The 13802-nt window shown below is 66.0% G+C and overlaps 5 protein-coding genes across 5 annotated transcripts in view; 1 reads left to right on the top strand and 4 right to left on the bottom strand.

Moving 5' to 3' along the window:
* PFL1_05893 (uncharacterized protein) overlaps positions 1-2612 on the bottom strand; it is a gene marked incomplete at both ends in the record, with an annotated part of 3917 nt that extends 1305 nt beyond the window's left edge. Inside the window, one exon of the mRNA XM_007883429.1 lies at positions 93-2612. Within this exon, the coding sequence (XP_007881620.1) occupies positions 93-2612 (2520 nt within the window). The remainder of the gene's footprint in view (positions 1-92) is intronic.
* A 1410-nt stretch (positions 2613-4022) lies between these two features.
* On the bottom strand, positions 4023-6587 carry PFL1_05892 (uncharacterized protein; the record flags this gene model as incomplete). Its single annotated transcript, XM_007883428.1, has 5 exons — positions 4023-4805; positions 4904-5628; positions 5716-6039; positions 6136-6237; positions 6332-6587. The coding sequence occupies 5 exons, from the start codon at positions 6585-6587 to the stop codon at positions 4023-4025; spliced, it is 2190 nt and encodes a 729-aa protein (XP_007881619.1).
* A 1612-nt stretch (positions 6588-8199) lies between these two features.
* Positions 8200-9138, bottom strand: PFL1_05891 (uncharacterized protein; the record flags this gene model as incomplete). Its single annotated transcript, XM_007883427.1, has 2 exons — positions 8200-8799; positions 8935-9138. 2 exons carry the CDS (start codon positions 9136-9138, stop codon positions 8200-8202), a joined length of 804 nt encoding a protein of 267 aa, XP_007881618.1.
* A 392-nt stretch (positions 9139-9530) lies between these two features.
* PFL1_05890 (uncharacterized protein) lies at positions 9531-11145 on the top strand (the record flags this gene model as incomplete). Its single annotated transcript, XM_007883426.1, has 2 exons — positions 9531-9798; positions 9905-11145. 2 exons carry the CDS (start codon positions 9531-9533, stop codon positions 11143-11145), a joined length of 1509 nt encoding a protein of 502 aa, XP_007881617.1.
* A 574-nt stretch (positions 11146-11719) lies between these two features.
* PFL1_05889 (uncharacterized protein) lies at positions 11720-13468 on the bottom strand (the record flags this gene model as incomplete). The annotated part of the gene is made up of 1 exon (XM_007883425.1): positions 11720-13468. The coding sequence occupies one exon, from the start codon at positions 13466-13468 to the stop codon at positions 11720-11722; it is 1749 nt and encodes a 582-aa protein (XP_007881616.1).
* Between the last annotated feature and the right edge of the window lie 334 nt (positions 13469-13802).

Here is a 13802-nt window from a genome sequence, read left to right as displayed (position 1 = left end):
GGCGGCATCAGCCGCGTCGACGGGCCCAGCAGCATCGAGCCGGCCAGCACCGACGGCACCAGCTCGCCCTCGCGCTGCAGCAGCCGGCTCACCCGCTCGCGCTGGTCCGAGTTCATGGTGTGGATGGTCCGTGTGGCCACGTTGCGCAGGATGCGGTGGGCGCGGCGGAAGATTTTGGAAAAGAAGCGGTCGTCAAATGACCCAAACGTGCGCAGCGTCGCCTCGATCAGGTCGTTGTCCTCGGCCAGCCGGTCGACGTCGCGGCACTCGTGCCACACGGTGATCATGAACGTCGCCGTGCTCATCAGCGCCTGCTGGAAGATAAAGACGAGGTCGGTGACGTGGCCGCCCTCGTAAAGCTCGAGGACGACCTTGAGGCACTCGCGCGCGTGGTGCGAGCACTGCGGGTGGAGGATCTTTTTGAGCGCCGCGTGGTCGAGGAAGGGCTTGAGGATGTAGAGCCGGATGTCGTGGGTGCCGCACTGCACCAGGCCCGCCTGCAGCTTGTAGGGGCTGTCGAGGGTGCGCAGGTGCTCGGGCGTGTCGGCGACCCACTGGTCGAGCCGCTTGGACAGCTGCGCCATGTCCTTGTAGTCGGGCGCGTGCCGGGTCACGTTGTGCGGCGGCTTCCTGCCGGCCTCGCCGCGCCACCGCTGCGTGTACAGGATGCTGACAATGTCCTTTGCCAGAATGTTGAGCTTGATCATGTGGATGAAGCCCGAGGTGATCGTCGGGCCCTCGGGCGGCTGGGTGACGACAATGGGCCCGCCGTCCTCGAATTGTGCCAGCGTGTCGTCGTCGATGTCGAGGGGCATGCGCACGTCGCAGTCCTCGAGCCTCAGCCCCGGCGGGCGGCCCATGTTGATCGAAAAGATGCCGTCGAGGATCATGGCGCCCCAAAACGCACGGCGCCGGATCTCCTGGTCGAACGGAGTAAAGCCGCGGTAGGCGCGCTCCTGGTGCAGGCCAATGTCGTGGAGCGCGCGGATGGCCACGCCGAGCACCGTCCAGCTGGCGCCCGGGCCGATGGCGCCGTGCATAAAGGTCGCCGTGAGGATCATGACCTGGACGTTGGTCAGGCTGGCGGCGTAGACCTGGTGGTAGAGGCGGCTCGCTGCGGCAAAGTGGTCGCCGGCCGTATCTGGGTCATTGGGGTCCGCATAGACGCGCGGGTCATTGGAGTGGCGCGAGGCGATTGTCAGCAGCGTGAAGACCATGCCTCGAAAGGCGACATCCTTGTCGGCACGGCCCGTGGCAATGTCACGCTCGAGCGAGGGGCGGTGGACGATGGGCATCAGCGGATGGAGCCGCTCGAAATAGAGCTTCAGCAGATCGGCGACGAGGTCAGCGGCGGGTAGCGTGTAGCGCGTGAGCCACTCCTCGGTATTGAGGTCGTCTCTGCCGACGGCGACCGTGTTCTTGCGCCTCAGAAGCTGGATCCACTCTTTGGAATTGGTCGGATGCAGCGGCCGCGGCGCCTCCTTGGAGAAGCGGACGCTCTTGCCGTCGCCACTGCCGCCAGCGCCGCCGCCTGCTTCGTCCGACGTACGCGCGCGCGCCGTGCTGGCCTCGTAGCTGTCAAAGATCTGCGGTCGAGTGCCCGGATGCCGTGGACGCGGAAGCGCGCTGCCCGGACTCGGCGGCCGGCTGTGCTTGCCGGCCGGTAGCGAGTGGAACAGCGAGAACGTCGACGAGTGTCCAAAGTACCGCGGCCGGCCTTCCTCGACGTCCGGGATGAGGGCGTCGCGATCATTCTCTTTCCTGGCGGCGGCGGCAGCGGCGGCGGATGCGGCAGCCGCGTCCTCGCCCGACAGCGATCCCGGATGCTCGGAGCCCTGCCGCCCTCCCCGCCCTTGGCCATCGTTGCCCCGCTCAGCGCGGTCCGAGCCCGTTGCATCGGCGTCATTGCCTCCTCCGGCACCGCCGCCGTTCAGCTCGTCGTACTCGCCGTCCGGCGCGCTGTGAAGGCTGCGCCAGCCCGTCGCGTTCTGCGGAGGCGCGCTGCCACCGCTGGGGCCCGTGATGGTGAGCTCGCCCCTCTCAAACTGCTCTGCGATGTGCGGGGCGACCGAGCGGAGCGCGCTGAGGAGCGTCTCGACCTTGCTCTCGAGAATCTCGTACTTTCCGCGCGACCGGTCCGGCTCGCTGGAGAAGGTGCACCGGTAGTTGTAGGCGTTGCAGTTGATGCAGGTGTTGGTCGGGTTGGGTAGCCCCTCGCACTTGACCTTCTTGCGGCGGCAGGTGTCGCATGCCACGACGACCCTGCGGCGCTTCTTGCAGTGCTTGGCGTCGGCCGCATCGTCGGCGGTCTTGTCCGGACGTGGCTTGGACGGTGATGAGGCGGTGGAGTTCTTGCGAGGCAGCTTGTCAGTCTTTTCCGCCTTGAACTGCTTGGACTGCGAGGGACCCGCTTCGATGGAGTACGGAGATGATGAGGTCGGTGGCGCAGCTGTGGCAGAGGCGGTGGCGGCGCTGGTCGCAGGAGCGGGGCGCGAGGCAGCGGCGGCGGACCCAAAGGTCAAGGGCGCGACGTCTCCGCTGCCGCGGAGCGTGGCGAGCTGTGTGGCGGCGTGAGCCTCATCCTCGGACGTGTAGCTGTGGTTGGTGGCCATCGAGACGTCGCCGCGGAGCGCCGACAGAGCGCGCTGATGCTGCGGCTATTGCGACGTGGGCCAGGTGCCCATAGGCAGCGCTCGACCTCTGCTGCGGAGCAGAGCAGCGCTGTGTGCTTTCCAAACGAGGGCGGACGTGGGCAGAGATGGGTAGAGGTCGCTTTGACGATGATGAGCTAGGGACCGGGCCGGCGTGGGTGGGCTGCGGCTCCGTGCTCTAGTCAAGCGGATGTAACGGCGCCCGCCCTAGGTAGGATGGGCGATGTCGAGAAGGGGGCTGGGTGCTGTGGAGATGGTGTTGGGAGCAAGGGCAAAGGCGAGCAGGCGAGCAAGTGGGCAGACGGGCAGCTGGGTTGGGTATGGTGGTCGGATCGGATCGGATCACGAATCAGCGGGCGACGAAGTGGAGAACACGACTCTGGCAGTTGTGCCAGCAAGTGGATTGGACGGAAAGCGCGGCGGGATTCGTGGCGGCTGTTGTCGTGGTGGTGGTCGTTGTTATTGTGTGACCGCTGCCGTTGCTGTGGTCGTGGTCGTGGTCCGTAGTCGTGGTCGTGGTCGGGCAGGGGAAGGAAAGGGAAAGAGGCCTGGAGGAGGATGGCAAAGTGGGGCGGCCTTTAGCCCAAGCCTAGCCTGCGCAGCCCCAGAGCCAGCCACTCGGCTTCGGCAGAGGCTTGCCGGCTCCCGCTCCGCTCTTCGTCTGCCCCGCTCTCCCTCCTGCTCGTCTGTCGCTGCTTTTCGCCGCCCATCCTAGTCTTTCTGGCTGTCTGTTCGGCGGCGACCCGCGGCCGGGCTGCGTCGCATCGCGCGCTTTTTGCGTGGATTTTGCGGGGTAAAGACGTCGGCCCCATTGTGGCATGCTGCTCAGCCTGGTGCAGCCACACGCCACGCCACGCCACGCCACCATGCCCTCGATCCGTGTACGCGCAGCACCCATCGCGCGCTTCTCTGCCTCCTCTATGCTCTCGCTGGCAAATCGCGCACGCACGTCACACCCGCTCTTTCACCGCCTTCCGCATGGCCGCAATCGGCCGCGAGCCAAATCAAGGCACGGGGGACGAGAAGCGAAGTACTGTAGGTGCCTCTTTATCTATTTCGCCGCAAGATGCCCGCTCTCCCCGCCACCGCCGCCGCCTCTGTCGCCGCCGTCGTTGTCGTCGTCGCCGCAGTACAATCAGGTCAACATCTGAAATCCAACCCCACTCTTTCGCTTCGCTGGCTAGTACGTGACGGAGCCTCGTCGTGGCATTACTCCGTATCGCTGCTGCCTGGCCCCGTTGAACCCTTACCCCGAGACGCACCGCCCCACCACCTCCCCCCGTATCCCCACATCCTCGCCGCCAACGCCATCCGGCGTCGAAGCTCTATCATCGACGGATCGAGGACGGGACCACCGGCGACCTCCGATCTTTATACGCCGGACCCGGCCGTCCAGAGGCCAGAGGGAGACCGCGAGACGACGCCGCGCTCCTGCAGCTCAAACAGCGCCGACTCGACGGGGTCCTGCGTGAGGCTCGAGAACCGATCGTCCCGCCGCGACAGGCGACGCAGCACCGCCTCGGTATCGTAGCAGCTCGCCCCACCGCTGCTGCTGCCGCCCCGCAGCACCGCCACGAGCGGGCCCGCGAGCACGCCCGACGATACTAGCTGGTACATCTCCTCGCTGGGCCGCGCAGCCACCAGCGACAGGCTCTCGCCGCTGCTCGCGGGCAGCTCGGTGAGGTCAATGACTTCGCCCTGCCATGCCCCCGCCTTCGCCCTCGCCGTCGAGCGGGTATCCGGCGGCACTGATGGTTCGGTGGCGAGGATGATGAAGCCATCCGTCATCATCTGCCGCACCGTCCATTGGAAGAGCCGCTTGACCTTGTCCGAGACTGACTCGGAGCTCAGCAAGGCTGTCGAGCCCGACACATGCGCGGCAGAACCCGCCGTCGCCGTCGCTGTCGCTGTCGCTGTCGCTGTCGCTTCTTGCGCCCGCCGAGCGAGCTTGATCCGCACCAAGCGTTCCGCCAGCTCTCGAAGGTCCCTTTGTGCCACCAGGTCCGAGACCGAAAACGCGCCGAGCCTTGACGTGCCGTCTGCATCTCGGTCGCAGCGATCGGCCAGATGCTTTTGCACCTGCAGGCGGAAATACGAGTCCGTCACCTTGGCGTCCGGCAGCTTCTGGTGCTTTCTCAGCCTGCGCGACGTCGACTGCGTACCGGACAGGAGGAGAGCGGATGATGGGCACGAGGGCAGAGGTGAGCAAGCAGCTCTCTGGCCATGGCGGGCAGCAGCCAGACCAGACTCACACCGGGCGATGACGCAAAGCTGGCCACCGACGACTGACGGCTCCGACTCGTGTCGTACGACACGCTCGCGTCGCGCCGTCGATGTTGGCGATCTCGGCTGCTGCGGACGCTATCGCGGGGCGGCGGTTCTATGCTCTCGACGTCCGACGACTCGAGGAAGGCGAGGACGCGTGCGATCGACTTGGACGAAGATCCGGTGCGGATCGTCGACCGACTGCTGCGTTCCCGCGTACTCGGGCGCTGAGCGATGGACGGTCGAGCAAGCTCTGGAGCGTCGACGTCGGACTGACTGGAGAGCAGTCGTCGAGCCGCCTCGAGCTTCCTTGCTCGCTCGACGAACACGCCATCGGACGTCGGCCCGTCGTCGTAGGGGAGGACGTCGAGAGTCTGCTTGCTAGCCTTGGGCGCCATGTGCTGCGAGTTTGGCGGTGAGATCAGGCGACGGTGAGAGGCGACGCCGTCGCCGCTCGGGCTCAAGAGACGCATCCTGGCCCTGCTCTGCCTGTCTTCGGCGTGGCCGCCGACGCCGTCTTGATCGACATCTGCAGCGTCGTGTGTGTTGAGGTCCCAGGGAGTATCGCCTGCGTCGACCTCCAGCGCGTTCTGCACGGTGTGGGCCAGCTGCTGAACGCGTTGCGGAGTGAGGGGCAGGCTGTACTCGTGCTCAGCGAGGCGTACAGCCTCTATGAAGTGCCGGCTTTCGTCATTCGGGTCATACAGAGGGGCTGAGCAGGGACAGGATGGGGCAGAGGTCAGCGACAGTCGAGTCAAGATGGCGGTTTATTCGCGACCACGAGCCAGTCTGGACCCACCCAGCTTGCCGGGAGACAGGATGCGGTCTCCCTCGTAGTCGATGCGGATCCTGCCCGAGGCCTGCACCAGCTCGCCGACGTCGTGCTTCGGCGTGCATTCGAAGGACCAGGCCGCGGTGGAATAGGTGGTGGATTGCTGTGCGATGTTTGAGCCAGCTTGTGCCCGCCTCCGCTTGGGAGAGGGAGGTCTGACGTAGCAGCTGGGGATCCCCGTGGGTTTCTGCTCGACCTTTAGCGTTTGGCGCCCCGCCAGTCTTGGCTTGCTGTCTGCCTCATCGCCTCTGGCCGAGACGTGCACTCTGAGCACCGCTGTTCCATCGTCGACTGGGTAGCACGTGCGAGGGGGTTACGGGGCAGTCTGCGAGCGTGTCAGCGCTCCGCCGCGCCTTCAAGTACCTCTAGAGGGAATGAGGAGCCAACCTTCATAGATGACCTTGCGGTCCTTTACGGTGACGCCGACGACGATGCCGCAGATGTCGGCCTGCAGGCAGGGCGTGCTGACGTGGCGGAACAGCGGAAGTCCTGGTGTGGGCGAAGGCAGGCCACCAGATCCCGTCAGTGGCCAAGCAGGCGAGCTTCACGGCAGAGGCAGAGGAGAAAGGACGCCGCCGCTCACCTCCGAGAGCCATGCCGACGCCTTCCAAGAGCGGCATTCGCCTGACATCGCGGGCAAAGCACTTTACGGCCGCCTTTGGACCGCCTGCCCAGTCGTATAGCCGGGTATAGTCCGATGCAGCGAGGGTCGACGGGGGCTGCGCATGGGTGCGATGTGCGTGCGTACGTCTGCTGCCGCGCGGCTGGACTGGCAGGGTGTGGCGAGAGGACGAGGCCTTGGCGTTGTCGGCGGGGTAGGGCGCGGGCTGCGGGCTCATTCGCGCTAGGGTGCCGCTTGCGGTATTGGTCGTGACACGCCTCTGTGGTGGCGGAAGTAGCGACGAGGGTCCAGAGTCATGCCGGTACGCTGTGCGAGCGAGCTAGACCGAGTGCAAGCAAGCGTATGAGTGGTAGCGTGGTGGCGGTGGGGACGACAGCCCGCGTCGACGGCCGCTTCCTCGTGCGTGTGGAGTAAAGAGGGGCGGCGGTGGTGGCTGGGTGGCTCGGTGGCCCTGTGGCCCTGGTCCTGGTCCTGGCCCTGGCTCTGGCCTCGGCGAGAAAAAAAATCAACGAGCGAGGCAGGCCAGGCAGGGCAGGCCAGACCAAGCAGCACGCACAGACGGCCCAACGCGAGACCAACACCCCGCACAACGGCGGCCCGGCTCTTCCTCACCTCAGAACCACCTCCAGACTCCACTCTACGCCTCTCGTCACAGTCTTACGCACGCATACACACCATGTCCGAACAGCAGGCAAGGTGGGTACTATCGCCCTCGCCTCGCTCACAGACACGATGCAACCGTCGTCGCTCACCGCTGCCGTTCCGTACCGTTTCTCGCCCGCCACTCTAGCTCCGCACCCGCCACCGAGCACAACAGCTCCAGCACCGCTTCGGCCACGGCCACGGCCACCAGCACGACGCCCGCGGAGCACGTCGAGGAGGCCGTCCCCTCGTCCAACAAGGGAAAGGGCAAGGCCGTCGCACCCGGTGAGTGACGGTCTGCGCGTGGCCGTGCCCGACGCATCGAAACTGACACTCCTGATACTGTTCCTCCCTTCCTGCCCGCTTCGCTGCTCCCCACCTCTGCCCCTCATCTACAGCCGAGGACGACGACGATGAGGATGACGACGATGACGATGATGATGAGGATGACGACGATGAGGACGATGACGACGTGAGTCTTGTCCACCCTCTGGTCCCCCTTCCATCACCGACAGCTAATGCTCATCCCGCGCCGCCTGCCCCGCCCCGCTCTGCTGCGCCCAGGTCGACGAGAGCATGGACGCCGAGGAGGACCTCTCCGCCCTCGACATGAGCAACATTGTTTACAGCGGCCGCCGCCGCGCCGCTGCCACCATCGACTACAGCTCAGAGGAGGCCATGGCCAAGGCCGGTCTCACAAAGGACGCCGAGGCTTCCGCCGACGCCGAGGACGAGGACCCCGAGTTCAAGGTAGGTTAGGCCTGGGTCGAACCCCAGAGCTTGCGATCGAGAGCGCGGCGTGACCCACCATCTGATCCTGTCCTCCTTCCTCCCGCCGCACTACAGGCTGTCGAGATGGACGAGGAGTAAACTGTGGAGCCACCCCTCTGCTCCTCTTTGCACAACTTGCTTCCCCTACGATGAGGCTCCCGGACCATCCAAAAGGTCGGCTTCGCAACGCGGACAGACAGCGGCGACGACTGCGTGAATGGAAGAGATGATGCCGATGCAATGTGCGGGCGCCGTGACGCGGGAAAGGCCGGAACGTGCTAGAATACAACAGGTGGTGTGGATGCGATGATGAAGAGAGCAGGGGCAGACGGGCGAGGGGAAGGACGGCGCCATGAATGGCCGACGCGGGCAAGCTGCGGCGAAGGTGCCGAGTGACAAGCGAGGTGAGGCCGTGCCTAGTCTTCTGGCTCAGCATCCTCGACGCCGACGGCGCCGTAGCCTTCGTTGACAAACTCGTCGTCGTCCATCTCGACGGCCGGGTCGATCTCGTAGTCGTCGTCCTGCCCCTCGAGCTCCTCGTCGTGGCCCGGCACCACGGCCAGGCCGCCGTCGCCTCCCTCTCCGAGCTGCGTGGCTGCGGTCGGCTGGTGATCGTAGCCGTTGGCGGCCATAGCCTCGTCTTCGGCGGCCGTCTCCTGACCGAGGCCGTTGACGGCCATGGCCTCTGCGTCCTCGTTGCCCTCGGCGTATGCGTTGACTCCGGCCGAAGAGGATGCGGGGATGTAGCTCTGGACGAGCTGGACGATGTCGTCGATCTGCCAGTCGTAGAAGCGCTCCGAGAGCTCCTCGACGAGCGTGTGGAGCTCGACGACGCTGCTGGGAGAGTGGTTGACTATCTGGAGGCGCTCGGACTTGTTGAGGCCGAGGCCGCCCCGCCGCGCCTCGGAGTCGGAGATCGAGTAGCCCTTGGACTTGAGCGCATCGAGGAGGCCGGTGATGGCCTCTTCGCTCTGGTGGGCGCAGGGCCTCGCCACATCCGAGAGGAACGCGATCGTCTGGGGGAGGATGGCGCGGGGGGAAGGGGAAGAAGGCGGTGAGGACGAATGAGGTGCGCCTCGCGTCAGCGACGGACCCACTGCCACGAATGGGCCTCGCGAAGGACAAGAGCGATGAGCACGCTGGCGACTCACCTCGTACTGTATGGTCCGGAGGTTCTCAGGCACCTGCTCGAGCCACTCTTCCTGGTCCTGGTAGATGCTCTCTTGGACCTCGGTGGTGGCCTTTTGGGCCTTTACGAGCTGGGAGCGCTGGATCTGGTCGGCCTCCATGTCCTTGAGGGCCATGAGCACCTCGAAGTCGGAAAGCAGCGCCGCCCGAGGCTTGAGCACCTTCATCGTGGTGCGTGCGACGTCCAAGGGTCACAGTTGCGGTGATCGTGATGGCGGTGGCGGTGGCGGTGATGGTGGTGTGCGGCAGTCGAGGTGCCAGAGCAGGCCAAGCTGTGGAGCAAAGGGGTCGAGAAGGCATGGGGAGGCTTGCTTACATAAGCGTGCAACCTACGGGCGAAGAAAAAAGTTGGCGGCCTGGCAGGCCGGGAGAGCGGCCAAGCAAGCTTGCAGGGCGAAATTTGAGAGTTTCCACCGCGGCCAGGCAGCGGGTCCCAAGACTCCAGGTTGCCTGCACCAGCTGCCACCGCCACCGCCACCACCATCACCATCACCCGCACCATCGACATCGCCGGATCCCTGCCTATACGCCGGACGGCACCGTCAACGCACCCTACACGATGAAGATCAAGGCGCTCTCGAGGTCGCTCGACGCACACGCACCGGCGAGGGAGGGAGACCCGGCACCCACATCGAGGAACCTCGACCCGGCCCTCCACCCCTTCGACAAGCCAAGAGAGTACACCCGCGCCCTCAACGCTGCCAAGCTCGACCGCCTCTTCGCCAAGCCGTTTGTCGCGTCGCTCGACGGCCATATCGACGGGATCTATGCGCTGGCAAAGGACTACAACAGGCTCAACGTGCTAGCGAGCGGGAGCGGCGATGGAGGTGAGTGCTGCGAGGAGCCGGCGGGATGTCGAAGCCGCTCATGCAAGGGCTCTATGCTGACTGCCGCTGCTCGTATTTTCCGCGACTGACTTGTCGCACTCCGCAGAGATCCGACTGTGGGATCTGGCGCGGCAAAAGCCCATCTACGTCTACCCAAAGGCGCACTCTGGCATCATCCAGTCGCTCTGCATCTCGCCCCTCACGTTCGCCTCGCCCACAAACGCCTCGGCGCTGGGTCGGCGGATGCTCTCATGCTCGACGGACCGCACCGTGAAGCTGTGGGATGCTGACCCGCGGCCAGACGGGATCGGGCTCAGCGGCGAGCTTGGCGGGGCCGACGACGACGACGACAATGACGACGACCTCGACATGACGGCGTCCGGCAGCGCGCGCAGGGGCGGTCTGCTCAGCACGAGAGACAAGGATGTGCCGGCGAGCGAGCCACTGACCGTCTACCACGGCCAGACGGCGTTCAACTCGCTCTCGCACCACGCCACGTCGCCCATTTTTGCCTCGGCCTCGTCGTCAATCCAGACGTGGGACCTCGAGCGCGGTGGCTCGTCGGACCCGCTGCGCTCCATGACGTGGGGACCCGACGCCATCAACGTGGTGCGCTTCAACCAGAGCGAAAAGGAGGTGCTGGCGAGCGCCGGCACGGACCGCAGCGTGGTCCTCTACGACCTGCGCAGCGGTAAGCCGCTCACCAGGATGACGATGGGGATGCGCGCAAACGACCTCGCCTGGTCGCCCATCGAGCCCACCGTCTTTGCCGTGGCGAGCGAGGACCACAACATCTACACCTTCGACATGCGCAACCTGCGCCAGGCGACGCAGATCTACAAGGACCACGTGGCGGCCGTCATGTCGGTCGACTTTTCGCCGACGGGCCAGGAGCTCGTGTCGGGCTCCTACGACCGCACGCTGCGCATCTGGGACGTTGGGCGGGGCAACCACTCGCGCGACGTGTACCACACCAAGCGGATGCAGCGCATCTTTTCGACGTCGTTCAGCATGGACGCCCGCTTCGTGCTGACGGGCTCCGACGACGGCAACGTGAGGATCTGGAAGGCGCGGGCGAGCGAGAAGCTGGGCATCCTCAGCACGCGCGAGCTGGCGAGCCGCGAGTACGCCGAGAGCCTGCGCCAGAAGTGGAAGGGCGTGGGAGACGTGGCCAAGATCGAGCGGCAGCGGCACACGCCCAAGGCCATCAAGCACGCCCAGAAGCTCAAGCGTACCATGCTCGACGCCCGACGCGTCAAGGACGAGCACCGCCGCGGCCACTCCAAGATGGGCGACAAGAAGCCAAAGGCGGCCAGAAAGGCGGCCGTCCTCGACGTCAAGGAGTAGGCTCGCGCCCGCCGCCCGCCGGTCCTGCACCCTACTCCCTCTCTCTCGTCTGTCTTTCTCTGCACTCTCGACGGGATCTCGCTGTCCCCCTGTACTTGTATCTCGGCATCGTCATCGACATCGGCATCATCACCATCAGCAGCAGCAGCAGCATCACATCACCTTCTTGTCATCGTCGTCGTCATCGTCGGCGGTGGCGGCATCACGGCCTACGCCCTCGCCGTCTCGGCTTCCCATCGCATCGATCCTGCATCAGCATCACGTGGCATATCGACGGCACCTGGCTTGATGCTGCGGTCGCCACTGTGGGATTGGCAAGTGGGGGCAGGAGCTCTTCCACGAGACGGTACTCTTACATGCGCCCATGGGGCGAAAGGCGGGGGAGGTGGTACAGAGACGGAGCAGGCATCGCAGGTGATACCCGGGCGATCCAGTGGGGGGGTTGGGGAAGTGGCGAGGAGGTAGGAATACAACACGAGGATGAAGTCGAAAGGAGGAGGGACCAGGAGATGACGGGATGGTTGAGGAGGATCGAGGGTGAAGATGGGGGCGGGCACTGACCGTCCGCACACGACTAGCTCGCAGCAGCCGGGCTGCGCTGCAAGAAGCGACCGCCGGGACCTCGAGGACGGCGTACCGCATGGCGATGTCGGCTCTCGTGCAGGTAGGGCTTGCGCCCCTCTTCGTCGAGGAAGCCCTCACCATCCACGCTGCCCGACGGCTGCCGCTCGCGGCTCTGCAGCTGCGCCAGCCATACCTTCTTGCGCGCCTCTTCGATGCGCGCCCGCGCCGCCCGCCGCTTGAGGATGCGCTGGTACTGCTTGGCGTTGACGTAGAGCGGCTCGTCCTCGGTCGGCCCCGCCTCCGCTTCGACCCCGCCCGCGCCAGCTTCGGCGCCGCCGGTGGCCTCGGTCACGACGGCAGAACCAGCATCGATGGCCGAGGGGGCAGAGGCCTCGTCGTCGTCGGCATCGACATCGTGCCCTGACTGCACGCTGAGGCCGAGGTTGGACGGCGCTGCGCCGTGGCCCGAGGTGCTGGCGTGGGCGTGGTAGCCGCCAAACTCTTCTGGCGATGCGACGGCCGACGCCGAGGCCGACGCCGAGTGGTGCCGCGAGCCAGGCATCGAAGCACTGAATCCCGCTGCGTGATGCGCGTGGTGATGGCTGCCCGGGGTATCGGTCGTCGAAAGCGACGGTGAAAAGCTGGACCAGAGCCGGTGGTGGTCATTGGCAGCCGAGCCTACCGCTCCGTTGGCGGCGTGCGAGCCCATCGAAACCAGATCGTCGCCGTCGCCAGCATGGATCCACGCAGTGATGTCAGGCTCATCGTATCCGCCAACCGACGCGCCCGCCTCGGAGCCAAACCCTGCCAGCGAGTCGCTGTTCTCGACGTGGGCAAGGTTGGTCTTCTTGCTCTTCGGCCGTCCCCTTGCACCCGACGCAGGGGAGTGCGACCCGCCTTCGCCGGCCGAGGCTCTTGCTCTCTTCCTCTGCCGTGGCCGGACGTTACCACCGGAACCCGAGTCGTCTTCGAGCCTGGGTCCGGTGAGCGCCGACGCGACGTTGTCATATGCGGCGGCCGAGGACGGCGAGTCGACCAGGCCATAGCCGGAGTGCGGGGTGCCGCTGGTGGATGCCAGCGCCGTTTCCCAGGGCAGCCGCGCGCTCGGGACGACGGCGCTGTAGTCAGGATGGCCTGCGGCACTCTGGCTGTGGCCCCCGTCGTTGGAGGCGAGGGCATGGTAGGAGTCGGCGGGCGAGTTGGCCCAGCTGATCCTGCCGCCCTGCGACAGAGGGGCCACCGAGCCTCCCGAGGACGAGTGGTGGTCGGCCGCAGGCGAGAAGCGGTGGTGCGGAGTACTGCCGGCGCTGCTGTACGGGTCGAGGTGGTGGTGGTTGTGGTGCTGCTGCGATGCGTGGAAGGGATGGTGCGATGGTGGAGTGGCGGCGGCATTGGGGTGAGCGCCGCTGGAGTGCTGGATGTAGAAGGCGCCGAGCGGCAAGCTGGAGGTGTGGGTCGAGGTCGAGAGCTGCGGGCTCGCGGTACCGGCGTGGGCAATGCCGTAGGGAATCGTCATGGCGGCGGGCGAGGAGCCGTGGGAAGACGAGGCGGCAGAGTGGTGGGAGGCGTGATCGTAGAGGTGGGGGAAAGGGTGGGCTTGCGAGTGTCCAGCAGCGTGGTTGAGCGCGCCGGCGGCGGCCGGCGAGGCAGAGGCACCCCCACCCGCCAGGCTGCCCCCGAAGGCATAGCTGTGGTGCTGCGGGTGGTCGTCGAGTCCCAGGCCGGAAGAGCCCGGGTAGGAGGTGTCTCGCAGGCTCATGGTGGCAATGGCGCTGATGGAAGTGGCGGCAACGGCGGACTACGCTGCGATGCGCGAGTCACGCCAGTGTGCCGCAACAGCGCAGGCTGGTGAGCCAGGCAGCGCCGCAGATGGAATGGGCGACGGTGTCGCCTGGTCGGCCTGGATCCGATGCGTGTGAGGTGAGAATGCCGAGTCGGAGGGGCCGAGATTTTGCGAGAAGAGCCAAGTCGCCTGTGGTGGCAGCGTACCGAACAGCGGCTTCTCCGGTCTCTACAGCGGTCAGTGGTGAGACGTGGAAAGGAGCAGGCGATGGCGGCAGTTGGCGATGTCGGTGACGGTGATGATGAAGGTG

The sequence above is a fragment of the Pseudozyma flocculosa genome (genome assembly GCF_000417875.1).
Source record: "Pseudozyma flocculosa PF-1 unplaced genomic scaffold scaffold00022, whole genome shotgun sequence".
In the NCBI taxonomy this organism is placed as follows: Eukaryota; Fungi; Basidiomycota; class Ustilaginomycetes; order Ustilaginales; family Ustilaginaceae; genus Pseudozyma; species Pseudozyma flocculosa.
Note: the sequence above shows the minus strand (reverse complement) of the source record. Positions and strands in the feature narration are given on the sequence as shown.